The 17,847-nt window shown below is 45.7% G+C and overlaps 1 protein-coding gene across 21 annotated transcripts in view; it reads right to left on the minus strand.

Moving 5' to 3' along the window:
* Positions 1-17,847, minus strand: part of mub (poly(rC)-binding protein mub) — a 52,642-nt gene that overhangs the window by 20,364 nt on the left and 14,431 nt on the right. For all 21 annotated transcript variants that reach the window (XM_033384276.1, XM_033384275.1, XM_033384281.1 and 18 more), the window contains one exon: positions 2,016-2,692. In XM_033384276.1, the coding sequence (XP_033240167.1) occupies positions 2,016-2,114 (99 nt within the window). In that variant the 5' untranslated portion in view covers positions 2,115-2,692. The remainder of the gene's footprint in view (positions 1-2,015; positions 2,693-17,847) is intronic.

Consider the following 17,847-nt stretch of genomic DNA (forward strand, 5'->3'; position numbering starts at 1 on the left):
TTTTAAATTCAATTGATGGCTTTCATCGTTTAAGAGAGAGTGAGAGTGGAAATGTGTAATGTTTGGCTTTGAATATCACAAATATAATGTGGTTTATCTCATTCGAAAGTCTCTTTATTTCTTTGGAGAGTTTAAAGTCTGCCCTTAGATTATTCTCAGTGTAATTTCGTCCGCCGGCCGTCTCAAGCGAGGGCCTGGGAGCGAGAGAGATAGAGCCTGGATTCGTCTTAGTCGAGGGCAACGCATTGATGTTGTTGTTCTCCGCAACCGAAGAGCGATGGGAGGAAGCCTGAAAGGAATTGCTGCGAGAGGCAGAAGGAGAGAAAGAGATAGCAATGGGATGGTTGCTAATGCGAGAGAGCATGTCTTGCGTGAGAGCAGCAAATGCAAGAGAGAGCATTGCTTGCGTGAGAGTAGCAAAGCTTAAGACGAAGTGAAACGAAGATCACGAGGGAGATAAGGCAATTCCGACGACGGCACTGGCACTGGCAATGGCACTGCCCCTCTAGCCGACTTACAACAACAAAAATGCAAGAGCCGAACCCAGGGCGGTGGTTTGATATATTTTGTATGTGTGTGTGTGCAATATCGTAGTTTTCTTTATTCTGCCTACAATAATCCTCCGATTACAAACAGATTCTGCAATCTGGTTTGTTTATACATAAAAAGGTCAAACCACTCTCGGGATGGTAGGCCTGAACCACAAATCTGTATCAGAATTAACAAAAACAACAACATTTGCATGTGGGAGGATGGTTGCTTTGGTTTGCTTTGGTTTGGAAATTGAATCAATTTCGAGAGATTTCAGTCATTGTTGGTGTTTCGTGTTCGATTCGTGATTCCTGACCTGAAAAACAACAAGATTTCACTTGATTGAACTGCACACACACACACACAAACACACGCACATACATACACTATATAGAATGCGCTAGTGGCCCCTATTTGTGGTTAATTTAAACGAACGGTCAAACATATTAATATTTAATTTTTAATATTCAGTGTTTTTGCGGCTGGTTTAACCCGTTGTGGGCCGCAGGCCTCCGTTTTTTTTTGTCTTTTTCAATAAAATATTTATTATTATAAATATATGTATATATATGTATATATTTTGTTGCATGTTATTCTTTTTTTGTGCAATACTTTTGTTGTCATGCCAACAATTTTGTACATTGATGCATTTTATTTTGTTGCTGTTGCTGTTGTTGTTGTTGTTTTATTACTCATATCTGGGGGAGCCGTAACGATTGTTTAATAGCCGATGCCTTACTTCGTCTCCCGTTTGCTTTTTTATGGCCTTTATATGAGTACCCATGTTACACTGGGAGAAAAACGGCATTCGAAAATAGTTTTCGGTTTAAATCGAAACAGAAATGGGTATATTTTATTCAAATATCAGCATGAAATATTTGATTTTATTTGAATATATTTCAGGGCTTCCCCTATATGGTATATATGGTATATATTATACTTCATATTTCTCTGGGTCTCTTTCTGCCTCTGCCTCTTCCACTTTTAATTTCTTTTAAATGCAATGCCATAATGCGTGACGTGGCGCGTATTTAATTTAAATTTGCATACAAAATAATGCACGCCGTAATTTGTAAGTATATATTTTTGTGCCATTGTTTGCTCTCCCTACCCCTCCCCCTCCCTCCCTCTCTCTCTCTCTTTCTGTTTCTCTGCGGCTGCCAGGTATGCTCACGGCCCTCCCGGGGCGGGGGGGAGGTGGACGGAGGTGGCCTTTCCCACTTATTGATTTCTGCTCCAAAAAATACGAAAAATGAGGGGAAAAACGAGGCCCATAAATATTTAAGATGTGACACAGAGCCCAATGGTGTGCACAAAAGCGTTCATATTTTAATAGGCATACGCCAGTCGGAAGGGAGAGAGGAGAGAAGGGGAATGCCACAAGGAGTATATTCCACTCATTCCTCTACTTTCAGGGATTCCAACTTAATCGAAAAGTAAAGTAATCTTAATCTGGCTCTAAGTATATCCAGTTTCGGTCTTACCTTTCCTTGCATAATCAGCCTTATTGTGAGTGTCACCGATGGGTCCTCGTGTTTGATGGACGTACCGCCCGCACTGCTGCTTGTGTTATTGTCCTCCATGGTATCTATCTTGAAGCCTTTTCTGTGTCTCGTCTGGGATTAAAATATGTATCTGATTATCGGACCTGCGGTCTCTCTCGCTCTCTCTCTCTAAGCACTTTTTCTCTCTTTTCTAGAGATGGGGCCTTGGGGTTGTTGTTGTTGCTGCTGTTGCTTTGTTGTTGTAAATATATGTATAACTTTATGCTATATACTGTTCATATACGATGATCAATATATATACTAAACATATAGAGATTTTGGCTACTTTCTTGTGGTATTATCTTTATGTATCTGTATCTGTATCTGTATCTTTAACTTTATCTTTAGTTCAAAATTAGAAATTGGTGGTGTCTTTTGCTAGTCGTACTACGTTTTCTTCTTGTTGTTGTTGTTGTTCTTTTGTTGTTGTTGTTGTTTCTGGCTTAAGCTCGCTATCTCGTTTCCTCCGTGTGTCCAAAAAAATGCAACAAATAATCACGGCTAAGATTTGTATCTGTATCTCTGTAGTGAAAAGTGCTGGGTATCCCTTCTGTATCTTGTTTATATATTTATTTTAGTGTTGAGCAAAAATACTGTCGCTTAGCTGCATGCCGTTCCTGTAAATAGAACAAAAACAACATCAAATTAGTCGCCGATAAATCATTGTAAATATTCATTTTGAAATGTTCATTTTGCACTCAAGAGATTGCCCCCCCCCCACCACACACACACACATAAATCATGAAATTAGCCAAAACTATTTTCGGGCACACATTTAATCAAGTTTTTGCCTTGCAGCGGACACATCCGGCACTTGTGCAACAAGAAGGGGGGTGGGGGGGAAGCAAAGCCCATACTTAAACAGAAGGTGACCCCCCCCGCCCGACAAGAGCCAGACCCAACTAGAAGAGATATCTCAAAGGGAGATCTCAACCCAAAAGGTGACCCCGACCAGGGCACACCGAGAACCAGAGCACATCTCAAGCTGCGAAATTTCAACTGCAAAACTGCAAGAGATCCCAACCAGATGCAGTTCCTGCAAAAAGGTAAAAGTCAACGCAGTCAAAGGGCAAGCCCAAGCAAAAGGTGACCCCGACCAGGGCACACCAAGGACCAGAGCACACCTAAAACTACGACATTTCCACTGCAAAACTGCCAGAAATCCCAACCAGATGCAATTCCTGCAAAGATATAAACTCAACCCAGTCAAAGGGCAACCCCAAGCAAAAGGTGACCCCGACAAAAACCCCGCGTGTAGTACTTCGTGTTTCGTTCATCATCCATTTCCCCCTGCTCGTGCCCCCCCTGTTGTCCTGTGCCTGCTTGTAATTTTGATATGAAATTCTTTCATTTCATCTTCCATTTTTTTTTCTCAGAATATTTTTTTGCTGTTGAAACTGCGCCAAGTTTTTGTGCATATTCCAAACGCGATGCTGCGACGCAGATGTACTTACGTACACTTGTATACACTCATGTATATATATATATATATATATGTGTGTGTGTATATATGTACATGTGTGTATTTACATGTAATATTGATGTACTCTGGGCGCTGTTTTTGTTGCTGTTGTGAGGCATTTCTTACGCTTGAAATCACTTCATGTGCAATTTGGTACAGCACACACACACAGCCACACAGACACCCATAGAGAGCACACAAACATCTTACTGCCTCCGTGTTTCCCTCTCCATCCCCCCCCCCCCCTCCCCCATTTTCGAGCGTACAAATTCCCAGCATAACTTGATGTATGTATGTACGAATGTATGTATGTACATACAGCAGGAAAAAATCATTCCCGGGGGACACCAAAAATATTTGCGCAGAGACCAGACCAACGCAATGACTGCCAAAAGCTTTCCCTCTCCCTCCCCGTCGCCGTTGCTGTGGAGTTTATTTTATTTATTTTTTTTTTAAGAAATTATGCACACTAATTCCCCATGTAACGGTGTCTCGAGGGCCCAACTGGGGCGCAAAAAGATGGCGAGATGGAGAGCAGTTGAAATATTCGTGGCCGAGTCGCCGAGTCTGGAGCTAAACAAAATGCGCATAATTTTGGGTATATCTGCTGCACTTAACATTTGGCAGGACACTGGCCACAGAGCACCACAGAGCACCGCAGAGCCACAAAAAAGCGTCCCGACATTGTTCGGACCAATTTGAATTTCCCCACCAGAAGTTCTGTCCAGAAAGCCGAGTCCTTCTGCCGGTAAAAGGTGATTAAGGCACTTGGAACTCCCTCTCCCTCGCCGGACAGACTATGATATTTATAAATGCAAATTGCTGCTGGTAGACGAGGCCATAAAAGGGAATATTTTCATAGTTTTGCGGTGTAAGTTTTCCAGCAAGTTTTCACTGGGCCCAAAAAGGGACACTATATCAAGGACTTTGGTCGAAATTCACCAACGCATGCTGGGGCAGCCTTCGAAGGGGCCAAAAGAAGACCCTTTAAAGTCCCAAGAAATGTACATTTTTAATGCCGATTAAGATCTTTGATTTCCATCCGATATCCGTTCGAGGCGGGCGGGTCAGGGGTCAATCAACTGGCCATATGCCCGCATCGGAGATAGCAGAAATTAGAAATTACAAATGCCACCTCTCGGTGTCCTCGCTGGCAATATGTAAATTGCTCTACAGGTACGGGACAATGGGAGGCCAGTGAAAGCCCGGAGTCCTGCCCTGTCCTGCCCTGCCCTGTCGGTGACACCCGCTGCGATAGCCCGCAAAAGGTTGCACACAATCACATGCCGCAAGGCAGGAGGAGAGGCACAACAATGACAGCTTCTTCGGTGGCACAATGAAGGCGGAGGCGCCGAGACTCGGAGAATAAGTGTCCGAGAGGGCAATGGAATAAGAGCTTCCGTTACAAGAAAACTGCATTCTTTTGGTGCATTTTCCAGACACAAAAAAAAAAGGGAAACAATGGAAAATCTCTGCCGTCCCTCTGCCGTCCCTCTGCCGTCTCTCTGTCTGCGTGTCTTTTGTGTCGGAAAGGATGTCAGCTATCATTTCATTTCATTGAATTTCATTTCAACTCTCAACTCATTATCAATCATACGCACTGTCGTCTCTCGACTGTCGACTGTCGACTCCTTTACTTTTTAATGACTTTTCTATGGACGAACGAAGAGAAGGAAAAGAGCAGCGGCACAGCAGTGGCATAACTAGTTTTCTTTTAATTAACTCCGACATATAAATGCCAATGTCTGGGATCTAGGGGGGATCTGGGGGGGGTTAAACCAGTTTGCTTTCTAATTTTCCTTCAGTTTTGCCATCGGAGACGATGTCGTGCGTGAGTCCCGTCCCTCAGTCTCTCCAATTTCCTGCCACACGACAAAACGATGACAAAAACAAAGCCACAAATCACAAAAGATTCACCATCAGACGATGTTCCATTCATCTTCGACTCCCCCCTTTGCAGTCCTCTTTGGTCCCCCCCTTTTCGTGACTCCACCAGAGCTGGCAAAGCTTCCATTCCTTTGCCATTTTGGACACATTTCCATCTCGAATTTCAATCAAATATTCCCTGCGATCTTCAGTGGAGTGCCAGAGGGGGAGGGGTGGCATGGGGGAGGGGAGCTCAGGAGTTATGTTTTAATCAAAAATATAAAACTGTTGCCTACTTTTTGCACTACTTCTCGAATCTCCAGAAGCCGTTGCCCGGCTTTTGTCTACGAGTGGAGCCCCACAACCACCCCCACCCGCACCCCTCTGTGTGGCGGCACACCTTTTGGGGACAACTTTTTCAATTGAATTTCTTTTTCTCCAAGAGACAATAAATGCTAAATGCTGTACGTGACACACACACACGGCCACATGGGGCAGAGTCGGGGACACCTTTTCTGGCCTTAAAAATTCTGTCATGCGTTGAAAGAAAAACACAGTCAGGGGGCGCTGTCTTCTTTATGGTACGTCAATTTCCTCGGGATGAGTTTTCCTTCCATTTATGGTCCTCCTCCCCCTTCAAGAGCAAACATCAACATCAACAGCAGGAGACTGGAGACAGGAGACAGAAGACAGGAGACAGGAGACAGGAGGCTCCAATCCTCCACTCCTCCACTCTCCTCTTGCCACTCGTGTGTCAAGTTGTGGCAAAGTCAACCGCACCCACACCCGCACCTTCATCATCATCATCATCATTGTTCTCCTCCAGCCCAGCCCAGCCTCCCCTGCCCCTCCCCCTGCCCCGTTCATTGTCGTCAGCAAACATTTTCGTAACAGTGTTTCTGGCTCCTTCCACCTGGTTCCTGTCCCCTGGCCCCTGCCTCCGTCAGGGATCCACGTATCCCCATATCAGAAATTACTTTAAAAACAGGGCTAATTTTTCAAAATAAATTATGCACATGTGCAGCAGCCAGCAGCCAGAAGCCAGCTGCTGTCCAGAGGGATATCCTGTGACAGCAAAGGGAGCGACAGAGAGAGAGAGAAAACTCATTAAATTGCATAATTATGTGTACACACACACGTACACGTCGGCCTCTATGGGTTCTGGCCACAAATATTAATATTAATAACATAAAACACTCGCACGGCGAAACTTTCGGTCAAGGGTTAGCCGTGGCCGGCCTCCGGGTTCCGGCTTCCCGGGCCAGTCCCTTGACTGCACTTGAAGGCATTTCCGGGCCTTCTCCAGCTCCTTGGGTCATCATATTTTTGATTTATGATGCGCTGGCCCCGGCCCGTGCCCTTTTTATGCGAGACGCAGCCCGAAATCGTAGCCTACTTTTGCGGGCAGGCCAGGGAGGCGCGCCTGGAGCGCCACATTAATTTGTGTCAAATAAGTGAAACGCAATTAAACGCACATGTCAGCGCATGGCAAATGGCCAATAGCCAATAGCCAGGCGGGGTCGGGGGCGGGGGCACAACAATCGATACACAAACAAAAGCTCCAGCAGCAGATGAGAATTGGCCAGTGGAATCCCTTAATATGATGGCCCATTAAAACGACTCGATGCCACAACAATGCCCGTGTGGGGCATGCGGCATGCGGCAGAGAGACCCAACAACAAATACCCAATATTTCCTCTTGTATTGTAGTTCTCGTTATAGCATCTTTTCTCCCGCTCCCCCCGCTGCCCCCACCACTCTATTGAATGGTAAAATGATATTCCTGTCTTCCATGATAAAGCAATTATTGGGGCCTCACCGGGACGGGGGGCGGCGAAGAGGGGGCGCTATAGGTGCGTGTGTGTCGGGGAAAACTTCGTCTTGATTTCCGTTTGATTGTGTCACACACACACGCACACACACACACACGAAATTGTTGGGGAAGAACCCCTTAAGGGCCTTGGAAATAGTTGCAGGGAAATCCCCCAATTTAATTTCCAATTACTTTGGCTTATGGAGTGGATTTGCATACGTGTGTGCGTGCGTGTGTGTGTGTGTGTGTGGGGGGGAGGGGGGATACGAGATGGTATTCCATTTAATAACTAAAACTAAACTATGGGATTAATAAATAAATAATGGCCAGAGTGAATTATACACAGAAATGGAAAATGGCTGTCAGAAAAAGGCCATTATGATTTGATAAGCTCGGAAATGGAAATGGATATGGAAATGGAAATGGAAATGCTCTCTCCTTTACCAGATGTGTATCTGTGTATCTCTATCTGTGCTAGTGCTGCTTTTGATTATGTTTTCTGACCCAGTCATCAGTTTTGGGACACTCTAATTAAATGTCACTTCTCCTGGCAGCCCCCTCCCCACCCCACCCCTGCCTCCACCCCACAGCCAACTATCCAAATAGTACACGGTCTATGTGTGTGTGTGTGTGTTTCTGGCCGTGTCACATCATCGTTTTGTCCTTCTCTTTGACAAAACACATGTCATCATCTCGTGGGGCATGCAATGATAAAGGATGCTGCTGGCTGCCACAGAAAAAAAAAACAAAAAAAAAAAGAAAACCTGAGCCAACATTTTTTTGTTTTGTTTTTTTGTCACTCTTGTGTCATTGTTTGTTGCATTGTCTCATTCACTCCCCAGCCCCGAACCCCCGAGCCCCCCCAACCCTTTACCTTCTTTCTATCTGTTTTCCGTGTCGGTGTGTCTGTCTGTCTGTGTCTGTGTGTGTGTGTTGCTTCTGGCATAATCCTGAATCCTTAATCCTTATACTTTATTGTGCATTTTACATTCTCTGCCATTCTCCGGCAGTCGTTTTCCCTCTCTCGCCCTCCCTCCCTCTCTATCGCCTTTTTTCGACACTAAAATTCCCGCTTTTCTCTATTCCCGTCTCCCTCTGTCTGCCTGTGTGTGTGTGTGTGTGTGTGTGTGTGCTCATAGTGTCAGCAGAAAGTTTGCACTCCCCCCCTCCACCTTTCCCACCCCCACCCTCACCCACAGCCCATTATTTAGGAGCTTTATAATGAGTTTAATGTGAGTCCAGTGTTTCATCTGAATTCATGTTTATAATTCCACTTTTATGGGGGGTCTGCGAAATTTTTGTTGCACACGAACTATGTAATAAAATTTCACTTATTTCAAAAAATTCCACAATACAAATTAAATTTTAATTTTTACGCATAATCTTTGCTGATAAAAATTATGCGTAATAATTATTTTTGTGATTAAAAATAAACAAATACAACTAAAAAAAAAAATGATTTTTTGATGATTTTTAGTTTAATAAAATAAAATAATAAATAATAAAACTAAATGTTGAATAAATGAAAAATAGTGTGGAGAAATAATAAATAAAAAACATAAATAAAAAAAGAATAAATAAAAAGATAATAATCAATAAAAAATAAATAAATAAAATAATACGACTCTTTTATACGAGATTTTTCTCTTTTTTATGGTATTTTTAATTTTTGTGTATATGAAATTGTTCTCAGTGTAATTTGGTTTCTTTGCCTAAATCTACCGCGACATTATCCTCAGTAGATTACCTTCTTGGGTCTCTTTTTCTCTGGCCTGTTCCTGCTTCAGTCACCGTTAGTGTGTGCTGTCCGTTACTCTTGTCATTTGCCCATTCCACGAGTATTTCTGTTCTTGTCTGAGAGAGAGAGAGTTTCGAGAGTACTGAGAGAGGAGGAGGATGATCTCTTAACGTTCAGAAAGAATCAGATGAGGATCAGATCAGAGACAGAGGGGTAATGTCTGCCCAATTGCCAAAAAAATGGGCCAAGGAGCTTGAAAGTTTTCCAGTTCGAACGAATACGAAAGCAGTATTGGGGTATTTCGGCGTCCATGGGAGAATCTTCCATAAATCTTCCACCTTATAAAGATGGTCTTGGTCCCTGAGGAAAGAATACAAGGTTGGGTTAGCCCTTTGATTCCTTCAGATGTATTTCCTCGAAAGAATCTCTTGTTTGGTTTTCCTTTATTTCCAACAATCGGTGCATCTTTTATCTGGCGTTTTACTGGTATTATGGGCAGCCTTTTCTACAAATTGATTTCTTGAAAAGTGTCTTCTCCGCCTCATCATTATCCGTGCCATCCATCCCATCCATGCCATTAAAATTCTATCTTATTTTGTTCGCAAATGGTTTTTGTTTTCCCCCCAGTTCTTTTCCATCCATCCATCAATTCTTTTTGCATTATACTTCACCTATTTATACAGATATTTGCCCAACTGTTTTCTTATTTTCTTCATTTCTTTGTTTCTTCGTTTTCTTCGTTTCTTGTTGCGTTTTTTGTGTGCCTTCGAGAAGAAATCTTGTTTAAGAAATTAAGAGCCGCCTTTGATGCTAGATGCCTCATGCCGCATGCCTCATGCCGCATGCCTCGAGCCTCGAGCTCCATGGGCCCCCTCACGAAGATGATAATGATGATGCCACACGGCAAATCGCATTTCATGCTTTGGCATAATCATCGTTATGCTTTTGGTGCTAAAAAGGCGAATGCCCCCTGCGGAGTGCGAAAAGGGGGTGGTGGCACCACCAGGGGGTGGGGTGTGTAATTTATGCGACTTGCAACGGTGCCTTTCCGCTACTGCAGCAGCTTTGGGCCCCTCCTCTCCTCCCCGCATCCTCTTTCCTCCTCTTTTTGCTGTTAATAAGATTTCTTCAAGCAGACGATGACGATGTCTCAAGACAGGTGTAGTATCTGCCACAGCTACAGATACAGGAGTATCTATGCTGCATTTCTATCTGTATCTGTATCTGTGTCTGTGCCTGTATCTGTGCCTGTACTTGGTAGCAACATTTGTAATGTTTCGCCCCGTTGACGTCGGCGTTAATAAAGATGCGCCTCCGTCTTGGACCCCCGCCCGCTGTGCTGTGGCAAGGTGGAGTCGGGCGGCGTCTGCACGGGTGCCATGGGTGTCTATGGGTGGCCTACTTAATTTATGAGACGCGAGAATTCGTTGCACCAAAGGTGAGGAGAAAGGAGGCACAACAGAGAGGAAGATACGGATGAGGCAGCAACTGCTGCCGCCACTGCCGCTGCCACTGCTGCTACATGCTGCAATTTGTAATTAGTGTACGAATGGGGGGCGGTGGGGAGGGGGGGAGGAAGGGGGTTGGCTCCAAGGCGTAAATCTGTAGCCAAGCAAAATGTATCTGGCAGATACTTAGTGCCTCTGAGGCGACAACAAACGACAACACAGAACGGAACAGAACAGAGCAGATTATTTTACATGGGGGAGCATGTGGGGCCAGCCAGTGGTGGGTGGGGGATGGGGGGCGCCAACGTCATGTGATTGACCGCACGAGAGGCAGGGGCACAGACGGCGCAGGGGCAAGGGGCTGGGGGGCGGGGGATGAGCATTTCTTAAAGGAAATGTCTAGGGGTGGGGTGGAAGCGTGTAAATGGATATGGATGGGGGTGCAGGGGCTTAGAGTCTGATGCAATTCAAGTCTCCCATTGGATACGATACGGTATAATGGGCAGGGAAGATTCATTATGGCAGGCAGCAGAGGACTCCCTCAATACAGGATCCACACCTCCGTTCGCCCTCCCCGAAATCAGCGTGGTGCTCCGCCCCTCCCCCCCCCCTCGTCAACGATTGTCAATCCGTGGATGGACTCTGGCTCTCCGATTCGTACGCCAAGGACTCTGCTGTCTGAGGAGGGAGGGGGTGGAGCTTGGGTCTAGTCATTAATTAGCTAATTGCACTTGTAACTGACCGAAACGAAACGAACCGATCCCATCCGATACGATCTGTACGGATGCACCGTTATCTATGCAACTAATTGGAAGAGCAGGAGGGGGGAGGGCCAGGGGGTGGAGCAGGGGGCAGGGGGATATGCTCCTGTTTCGTGTTCCCATTTTGCTGCAGCAGGATTCTCGTTGCCCCACTGCCTGTGTTGCAGCATCAAAAGTATTTGTGGGTACCCCCTCTGACCCCTCTGCCCCCTCTGACCCCACTGTGGCCCCCCCCTGCCCATGGTGCGGTTATATTTTGTAGTTTTTCGGGTGGCATTAGCTTACATAGTTGCGGTGGGGCCACGTTGAACGAGAGCTTTTCCATTCTCGGCTTTTATGCAACAGTGCACTCTGAAAAGTATCTGCCAGATACACACACACACACACGCGCTCACACACACGCGCACACGTAGAAAGTATCTGTCACTAGTAGGGTTTCCGACAACAGGCAGAACACCTGAAGCCCCCGCCCCCCTCCTCCCCCGCCACGGCATATGAAAGTCGCTTTAAAGGGCATTAAAATTCATTTAGGTTGCCGCCCCCACGGGCCATGGGGCATGGGGCATGGGGGCATGAGGCATGCGGCATGGGTTCGCCCACCAACATCGATATTGAAATTTATGCTACAGATTCAACTAATAATGCAGTTAAATCCTGTCGGAGCAGACCAACTTCTCGGCAGAGCTGTAAGTAAAGCAATCACACGCTTCATAAGCCCGGCCAGACGCGACTCTTGTGTAAGCCCCGCAAGGGTTGGGGCATGCCACGATGACTGGTTTAGTGGGTGCCCCAGAGAGGGAGAGGGAGTGGGGTTGGGGGGTGGGGGGCTTTTGGGTTGCTTCTACTGCAAACACAATTGAATAAGCGAGGCAATCAATCAAAATACAAAATCTATTAAGGAGCAGGAAAGACGCAGACATTTGCCCGAAGGAAGTTTTCTCGTGGTTGGGGGCGGCGGGGGCGGTGGGGAGGGGAGGCTGAAGGGGGGCTGAGCCTGTGCACAGTGGGCACAAGAAAGTGTCGATTTCCAGGCCATTTGGTTCCATTTGAAACGATGGATAAAGGAGATTCTTCGCCGATTATATATCGAAAATGGTACAGTTGCTATCGATAGGCAACGATAGTAATCGATTCAGCTACTTAATTGTTTCTGATATGGCCCATAATCTACCTAAAAGCGATCCATTGGATATGACAGATTAAGACCCAATTATAAATCGAAGTCTTATCGATAGCCAGCGATAATAATTGATTCAATTAGATACTTGTTTCGGATGTTGACCATAATTTACGTAAGACCGATCCTTTAGACATGCCAGAATAAACCCCAATTATAAATCGAAGTGTTATCGATATCCAACAATAATAATAATCGATTCAATTACCTACTTGTTTCGGATATTTCCCATAATCTACTTAAAAGCGATCCTTTAGATATAACAGATTAAACCCCAATTATAAAGCGAAGTGTTATCGATAGCCAACGATAATTATCGATTCAGTTAGCTACTTGTTTCAGACATTGCCCATAATATACGTAAATAAAAGCCGTTATACATATATGCCAGATTAAACCCAACCCCAAATTGAAGTGCTATCGATAACCAACGATAAGTTCAGAGAAGAAATACATTTCCATTTTCTATCGATTATAGACCAAAGTGTTATCGATTTCCCACGATAATTGATCTGTTTGGGCATTTCAGAGAAGAAATAAATTTCCATTTAAATATCGAAAGCTTATCGATAGCCAACGAGAATTGATCTGTTTCTACATTTCAGAGTTAATGGCCATTTATCCAAATCGATAACGATAATAATCGATTAATCATTATAGCCGCTGAAATCATGCAGAAGTATTTTTCCGAGTTCAGAGTTCGACTTCCCGCCCACTGTACACGCACAGAGAGCACAGAGCCCAGAACACAGCAGAAAAGCAGAACAGGAGAACAGGAGAGACGACGTCTGCCATCCGGCTCAAAGCTCTAAGCCATAATGAGGACGACAGGGACACCACTCTATTCCAATTATAGAGCCTTTGGAAATCTGGTTCGTTCATTCTCATCGAACGCGAGAGCGGAGCTAATTTAAAAATATTTCGAACCAAAAGTAAATGACATAAATTAATAATTTCATCGCTTTTGTTGGCCCCAAGACTTGCCGCTCGCTCTCTCTCTCTCTGGCACTCTCTGGGAGTCTGAAACAAAGTGCTTTCCATTTTAATTTATTAATTTAATGATGCGGGGGTGCCACGGGTGAAGCCTGCTGCCTGCCTGGTGGCTGCTGGCTGGATGCTGCCTGCTGTCGAGGATGCAAAGGCAAATTTTGAATTTTTAATTCAATAAAGCGACAGAGATTGGAGAGAAAGAGCCTCTCTCGAGAGAGAGCCAGGAGCCAGGAGTAAAGGATATTTAGCGCGACAGTCGTCGAGGCCATAAAATTTAAGGGAGACCCCAAAAAAAGTTTCTCTTTCTGGCGGCAGTGCTATTTTTGGAGACGGAAAAAATATATATATTACAGTAGTACATTAAATGGGGGATGTGGGCAGGGTGGGGCATGGGGCAGGGTGGGGCACGGGGCACGGGGCAGGGGCAGGATGTGTGTTTGTGTGCGGCTTGGGGGCAAAACGACAAACGATGTCTTGGGGCAAGTCATAATGCTTATTGGATTTGTGCTGCCCAGAAATATAATTATGGCTTAAAAAAAGGCAAAGGACCAAAAAACGCAACTAAAAATAAATACGAAAAAAAAAGGAAAGAGCGGAGAAAGAGGAAGAGGAAGAAGAGGAATTAGGAATTTCAATTAAAGTGGCAACAGAAAGCGAGAAAAGAAAGGAGGAAACCAAAAAATCCAACGACCCTTTGGGGGGGTTCGAGGGGGTTCGGTGGGTGTTTCGGGGGGATAAATAAATTTGTAAAAAATTTAATTAAAACGCAGGGCATAAATAAGAAATTTGATTTTAATAAAGCGCACTTTTAGGCACTCTCCGAGGCGCCACCCGCCACCCGCCCCTCTCTCTCTGGGGTAATGAAAAGCCTGCTGCTGCGGTTCCCCCCTGTTGCCCCACCCCCCCTTTCCCCGCCAAGCCTTTTGTTACTCTTTTGCTACCTTTTTCGCCCACCTCGTGCATGTTTTTGTGTGCTCTGCTAAAAGTTTACTTTGCTTAATGAAACTTGAGCGAAACGCTTAAGGAAATGCTTGAAAAATGCTTTTGTTCAAAGTTCTCTCCCCAGAAGGGGGTGCGGGGTGGGGGGGGGAGTGCCTCCTCCAGAATCTGGACAAAAGATACACCTTGTGTTTTTCTGTGCTCCGTGATTGATGGTTCAGTTTCTGTTTCTGTTTCTGCTTTTTCTCGGTTAAGCAAATAGAATTCGACGACGGCCTCTTTTCACAGATAATCCGCAAAACGTGAACTTAATTTGGGGCCCCAAGCCCAGGCGCAGGCCCTCCCCAAAGCAAACCCCACTCGGAAAATCCACTTCACTGGAGAGTGGAGAGTGGATCGTGGAGCGTTTCCATTCCCTTCGGGAAGAGCCAAACACAAATTTAAACAAAGGCCAGAAAAAGTTTTTGCTTTTAGGCCAGCGGGGAGGGGGGGATGGGGATGGGGGCTAGTAGCAGTTATGCAATATTTTTGTAGAGCAAAAAATCACTTTTTGAAATAATTGACAGAGCAAAAATGCTGCCTCCCCCTGCCGCCCGCTGTCTGTCTCTCCAGAGAGCTGCCTGCAAAAATTGCCAAAAAAAAAAGTAAGAGAAGAGAAGGTAGCAAGGGAGGGGGGGTGTGGAGGTAGCAGAGTTGCAGATAAAACATCTCTGGCTTTCGTGGGAGTTCCCTCAATGTCTCCCAATACCCTGGATACCCTGCATGGCAGAAGCCTTGTACCTTTTTTCCAACGATTCCAAGAGAAATTTGCATGGAAATACCGGATAAGTATCTATGAAATGTGATATTGGTTCGATTTTCCCCTAAGATTATGCCAGGGTATTCCAGATTCAAACCCAAATCGCATTCAAGAGTATTCATTGCATTCATTTCTGGGTAGAGAATCTCCATCTCTAGCGAGAGATACTTAGAGTGGAAGCATCCCAGGAATCTCATGCACACACACACACACACACACACACACACACACACACACACGGTCTCTCATACATTGGAAATAAATAGCATTTAGTGCATATTTAGTAAAAGCAACAACAACATGAAAAGCCATGCCAAAAAAAGGAGAGAGAGAGAGAGAGGGAGAGGGAGAGAGAGGGAGAGAAGAAAGCAAAGCAAACCAGACCACAGTAGCCCCCCCCGCCCCGACCAAACCGGGGGCCAACATACCTGCCGCAGCTCCGCCCAGCCCCTACCCTCCCCCCCCCTTCCCCGCCCCTGCCTGCTCCTAGCTGCTGTTGTGCATCGACAAAAAGTAGGAAAAAACGAAGCCAAAGCAACATAAAATGCATAGAAAAATGGAAACAAGAGACGGAGACAGAGAGAGAGAGAGAGCCAGCAGAAAAATGGCCAAACATGTTCTATGAATAAAGAGGATGAGGAAAGGAAGAGGGGGGAGTGCGGTGGGGCTGGGGTTTGTGCTTGGGGCTAGGACCAGGAAAAACTTGGCGTGCCTGTTTGCCATCAGAGGAGTTTTTTTTTTTGTTGCTTTTTTTTCGGAGTCAAAGTTGTGGAACCTGCGGGTTTTTCTTTCAGTCTTTCCATTTTTCATTGCCACAGTAGAGGAGGGGGGGGCAGGTGGGGGGTCAGGTGGGGACTGAGCACAGATCGTGTGGTGGAATGGAAGCTGAAAACATGTTTTCCTGGTTCAAGTTTAGTTGCAATTTCCACTACCTTTCGGACCCGGCAGGAAAATATATCCGCCTCAGCAAGGAGGGGGGAGGGGGCTGGGGGAGGGGTGCTAGTCCGGCTTTTCAGTCAGTCGATCGTTTAGTCAGATATCATTCAATCAGTCCATCAGTCGGTCATTCATTTCCAGCTACTTTTCGGAAGTTTTCAAGTTTTCTACAGAAAGTCCTTCAAATGCAGGGGGGGCGGGGGTGTAGACTGAGAAACCAGAGAACATCCAGCAATTAGAGATGTGGGCGAGACAGAGAGAGAGAGAGAGAGCGGGGGGGATGCCACAGAAAATCCCAAAAATTTCTAGATGAACTTTAAGCTGTGGTTGTGCCAAACTTTTCGAGTAGACTGTGTTCCCCGACCGGAGTGGAGTGGAGTGCAGTGCAGTGGAGTGGACTGTGTGGTGGGACGGGAGGCACCACAAACTTTGATGGGGGCACATTTTTGGGAGGAAATATGATATAATGAACTTTCAATCAAACATTGAAAGGGCCATGCGGGTCGCTCCTGGGCTAATCTCCTATTACCAACTAGTAGCGAGAGAGAGAGAGGGATCTTCCACCAACCGCACTCTCTCTCTCCCTCTGTCTCTCTCGTAGAGCAAAAACTTTGCCTTGCACTTTAGCCCCTTCACACCCTCTGAATGTATGCATGAAAAACCGCCGCGCGAAACTTTAAAAAGGAATTTAATTATAGCAAAAGCTCTTCTCTCGGTTTCTCTGCCTTTGCCTCTGCCTCTGCTTCTTCTTTTCCACTTCTCCTGTGCTCCAAAGGGAGAATGAAATAAATACAAAAAAAAAGCCCACAGCAGCAGCTGAGGCTATGGCCGCCTACGGTTCTTCCGCCCTCTCTCTCTCTCTCTCTCTCTCACTCGCTCAATCTCCTCTCTTCAGCTGCTGCTGCTGCTGCTGCCGATGCCGCTGTCGGTTGGCTGCTTTTCGCCGTCGGGTTTAATGAACGGAAATCTCTTGCAAATATTCAATTGCTATACAATTCTGAAGCGCAGACAGACGCAAATATATACACACACAAACACAGACAGAGACAGAGACAAACGGCAGCGAGTGGAAGTCAACAGACAAAGCGAGGAGCAACGTAGGCCGCCGCTATGTGCAATGAATGTGCGTTCTGTGCCAAGTCGATAATGAAGTTTTGATAATGATAATGATGTTGCCTCTCTCTCTCTCTCCCCCTGTCTGCACTTGCAATTATTTCAAGTAGTTAAAGAAAAAACGTATACAGTAAATACAAAATCCAAGAAGAGATTACCCTGTAACTCGAGAAAATATCGCCACGGCCTAATCTACCCTTGGGCTACCCCTTTCCGAAGTTGATAAAACTCTAGCTAGTCCTAATGCCAAAACATATTTATAGGCTGAGATGCTCACACACACACACACACAGAGCCTCGCACACACTCGCTCCATCTCCCACTCTCCCGCTCTCATTCACACACTCTCATTCCCGTTCCATCCCGTTCCGTTCCTGCTATCTCCACTCTTCGCACACATTTGCAATATTAATAATCTGCTTGCCATTGAAAGCCATACAAGGCGCGACTTGCTCGTACGTGTCAACATTCGACGCTGGCAGCGACGCAGACTGCAGCTGCAGACGGCAGACTGCACTGCAGACTGCAGCTGAAGCAGCGCTGCGACTGGTGCTGCTGTGCTGCATGCGCGTATATAAATTTTGTGTTCTTTTTCGAGTGGTCTAGGAACTTTTATGCCGCTTGCCGAGTGGCATGCAACCCAACAATGGTGCACATGCACAAGCGGCGGGGCAGGGGGAGAGACCTAGACATGCGACACAGTGGAGCACATAAACTATCAAGTGTGGGA

This window comes from Drosophila pseudoobscura, chromosome X (genome assembly GCF_009870125.1).
Source record: "Drosophila pseudoobscura strain MV-25-SWS-2005 chromosome X, UCI_Dpse_MV25, whole genome shotgun sequence".
Classification (NCBI taxonomy): Eukaryota; Metazoa; Arthropoda; class Insecta; order Diptera; family Drosophilidae; genus Drosophila; species Drosophila pseudoobscura.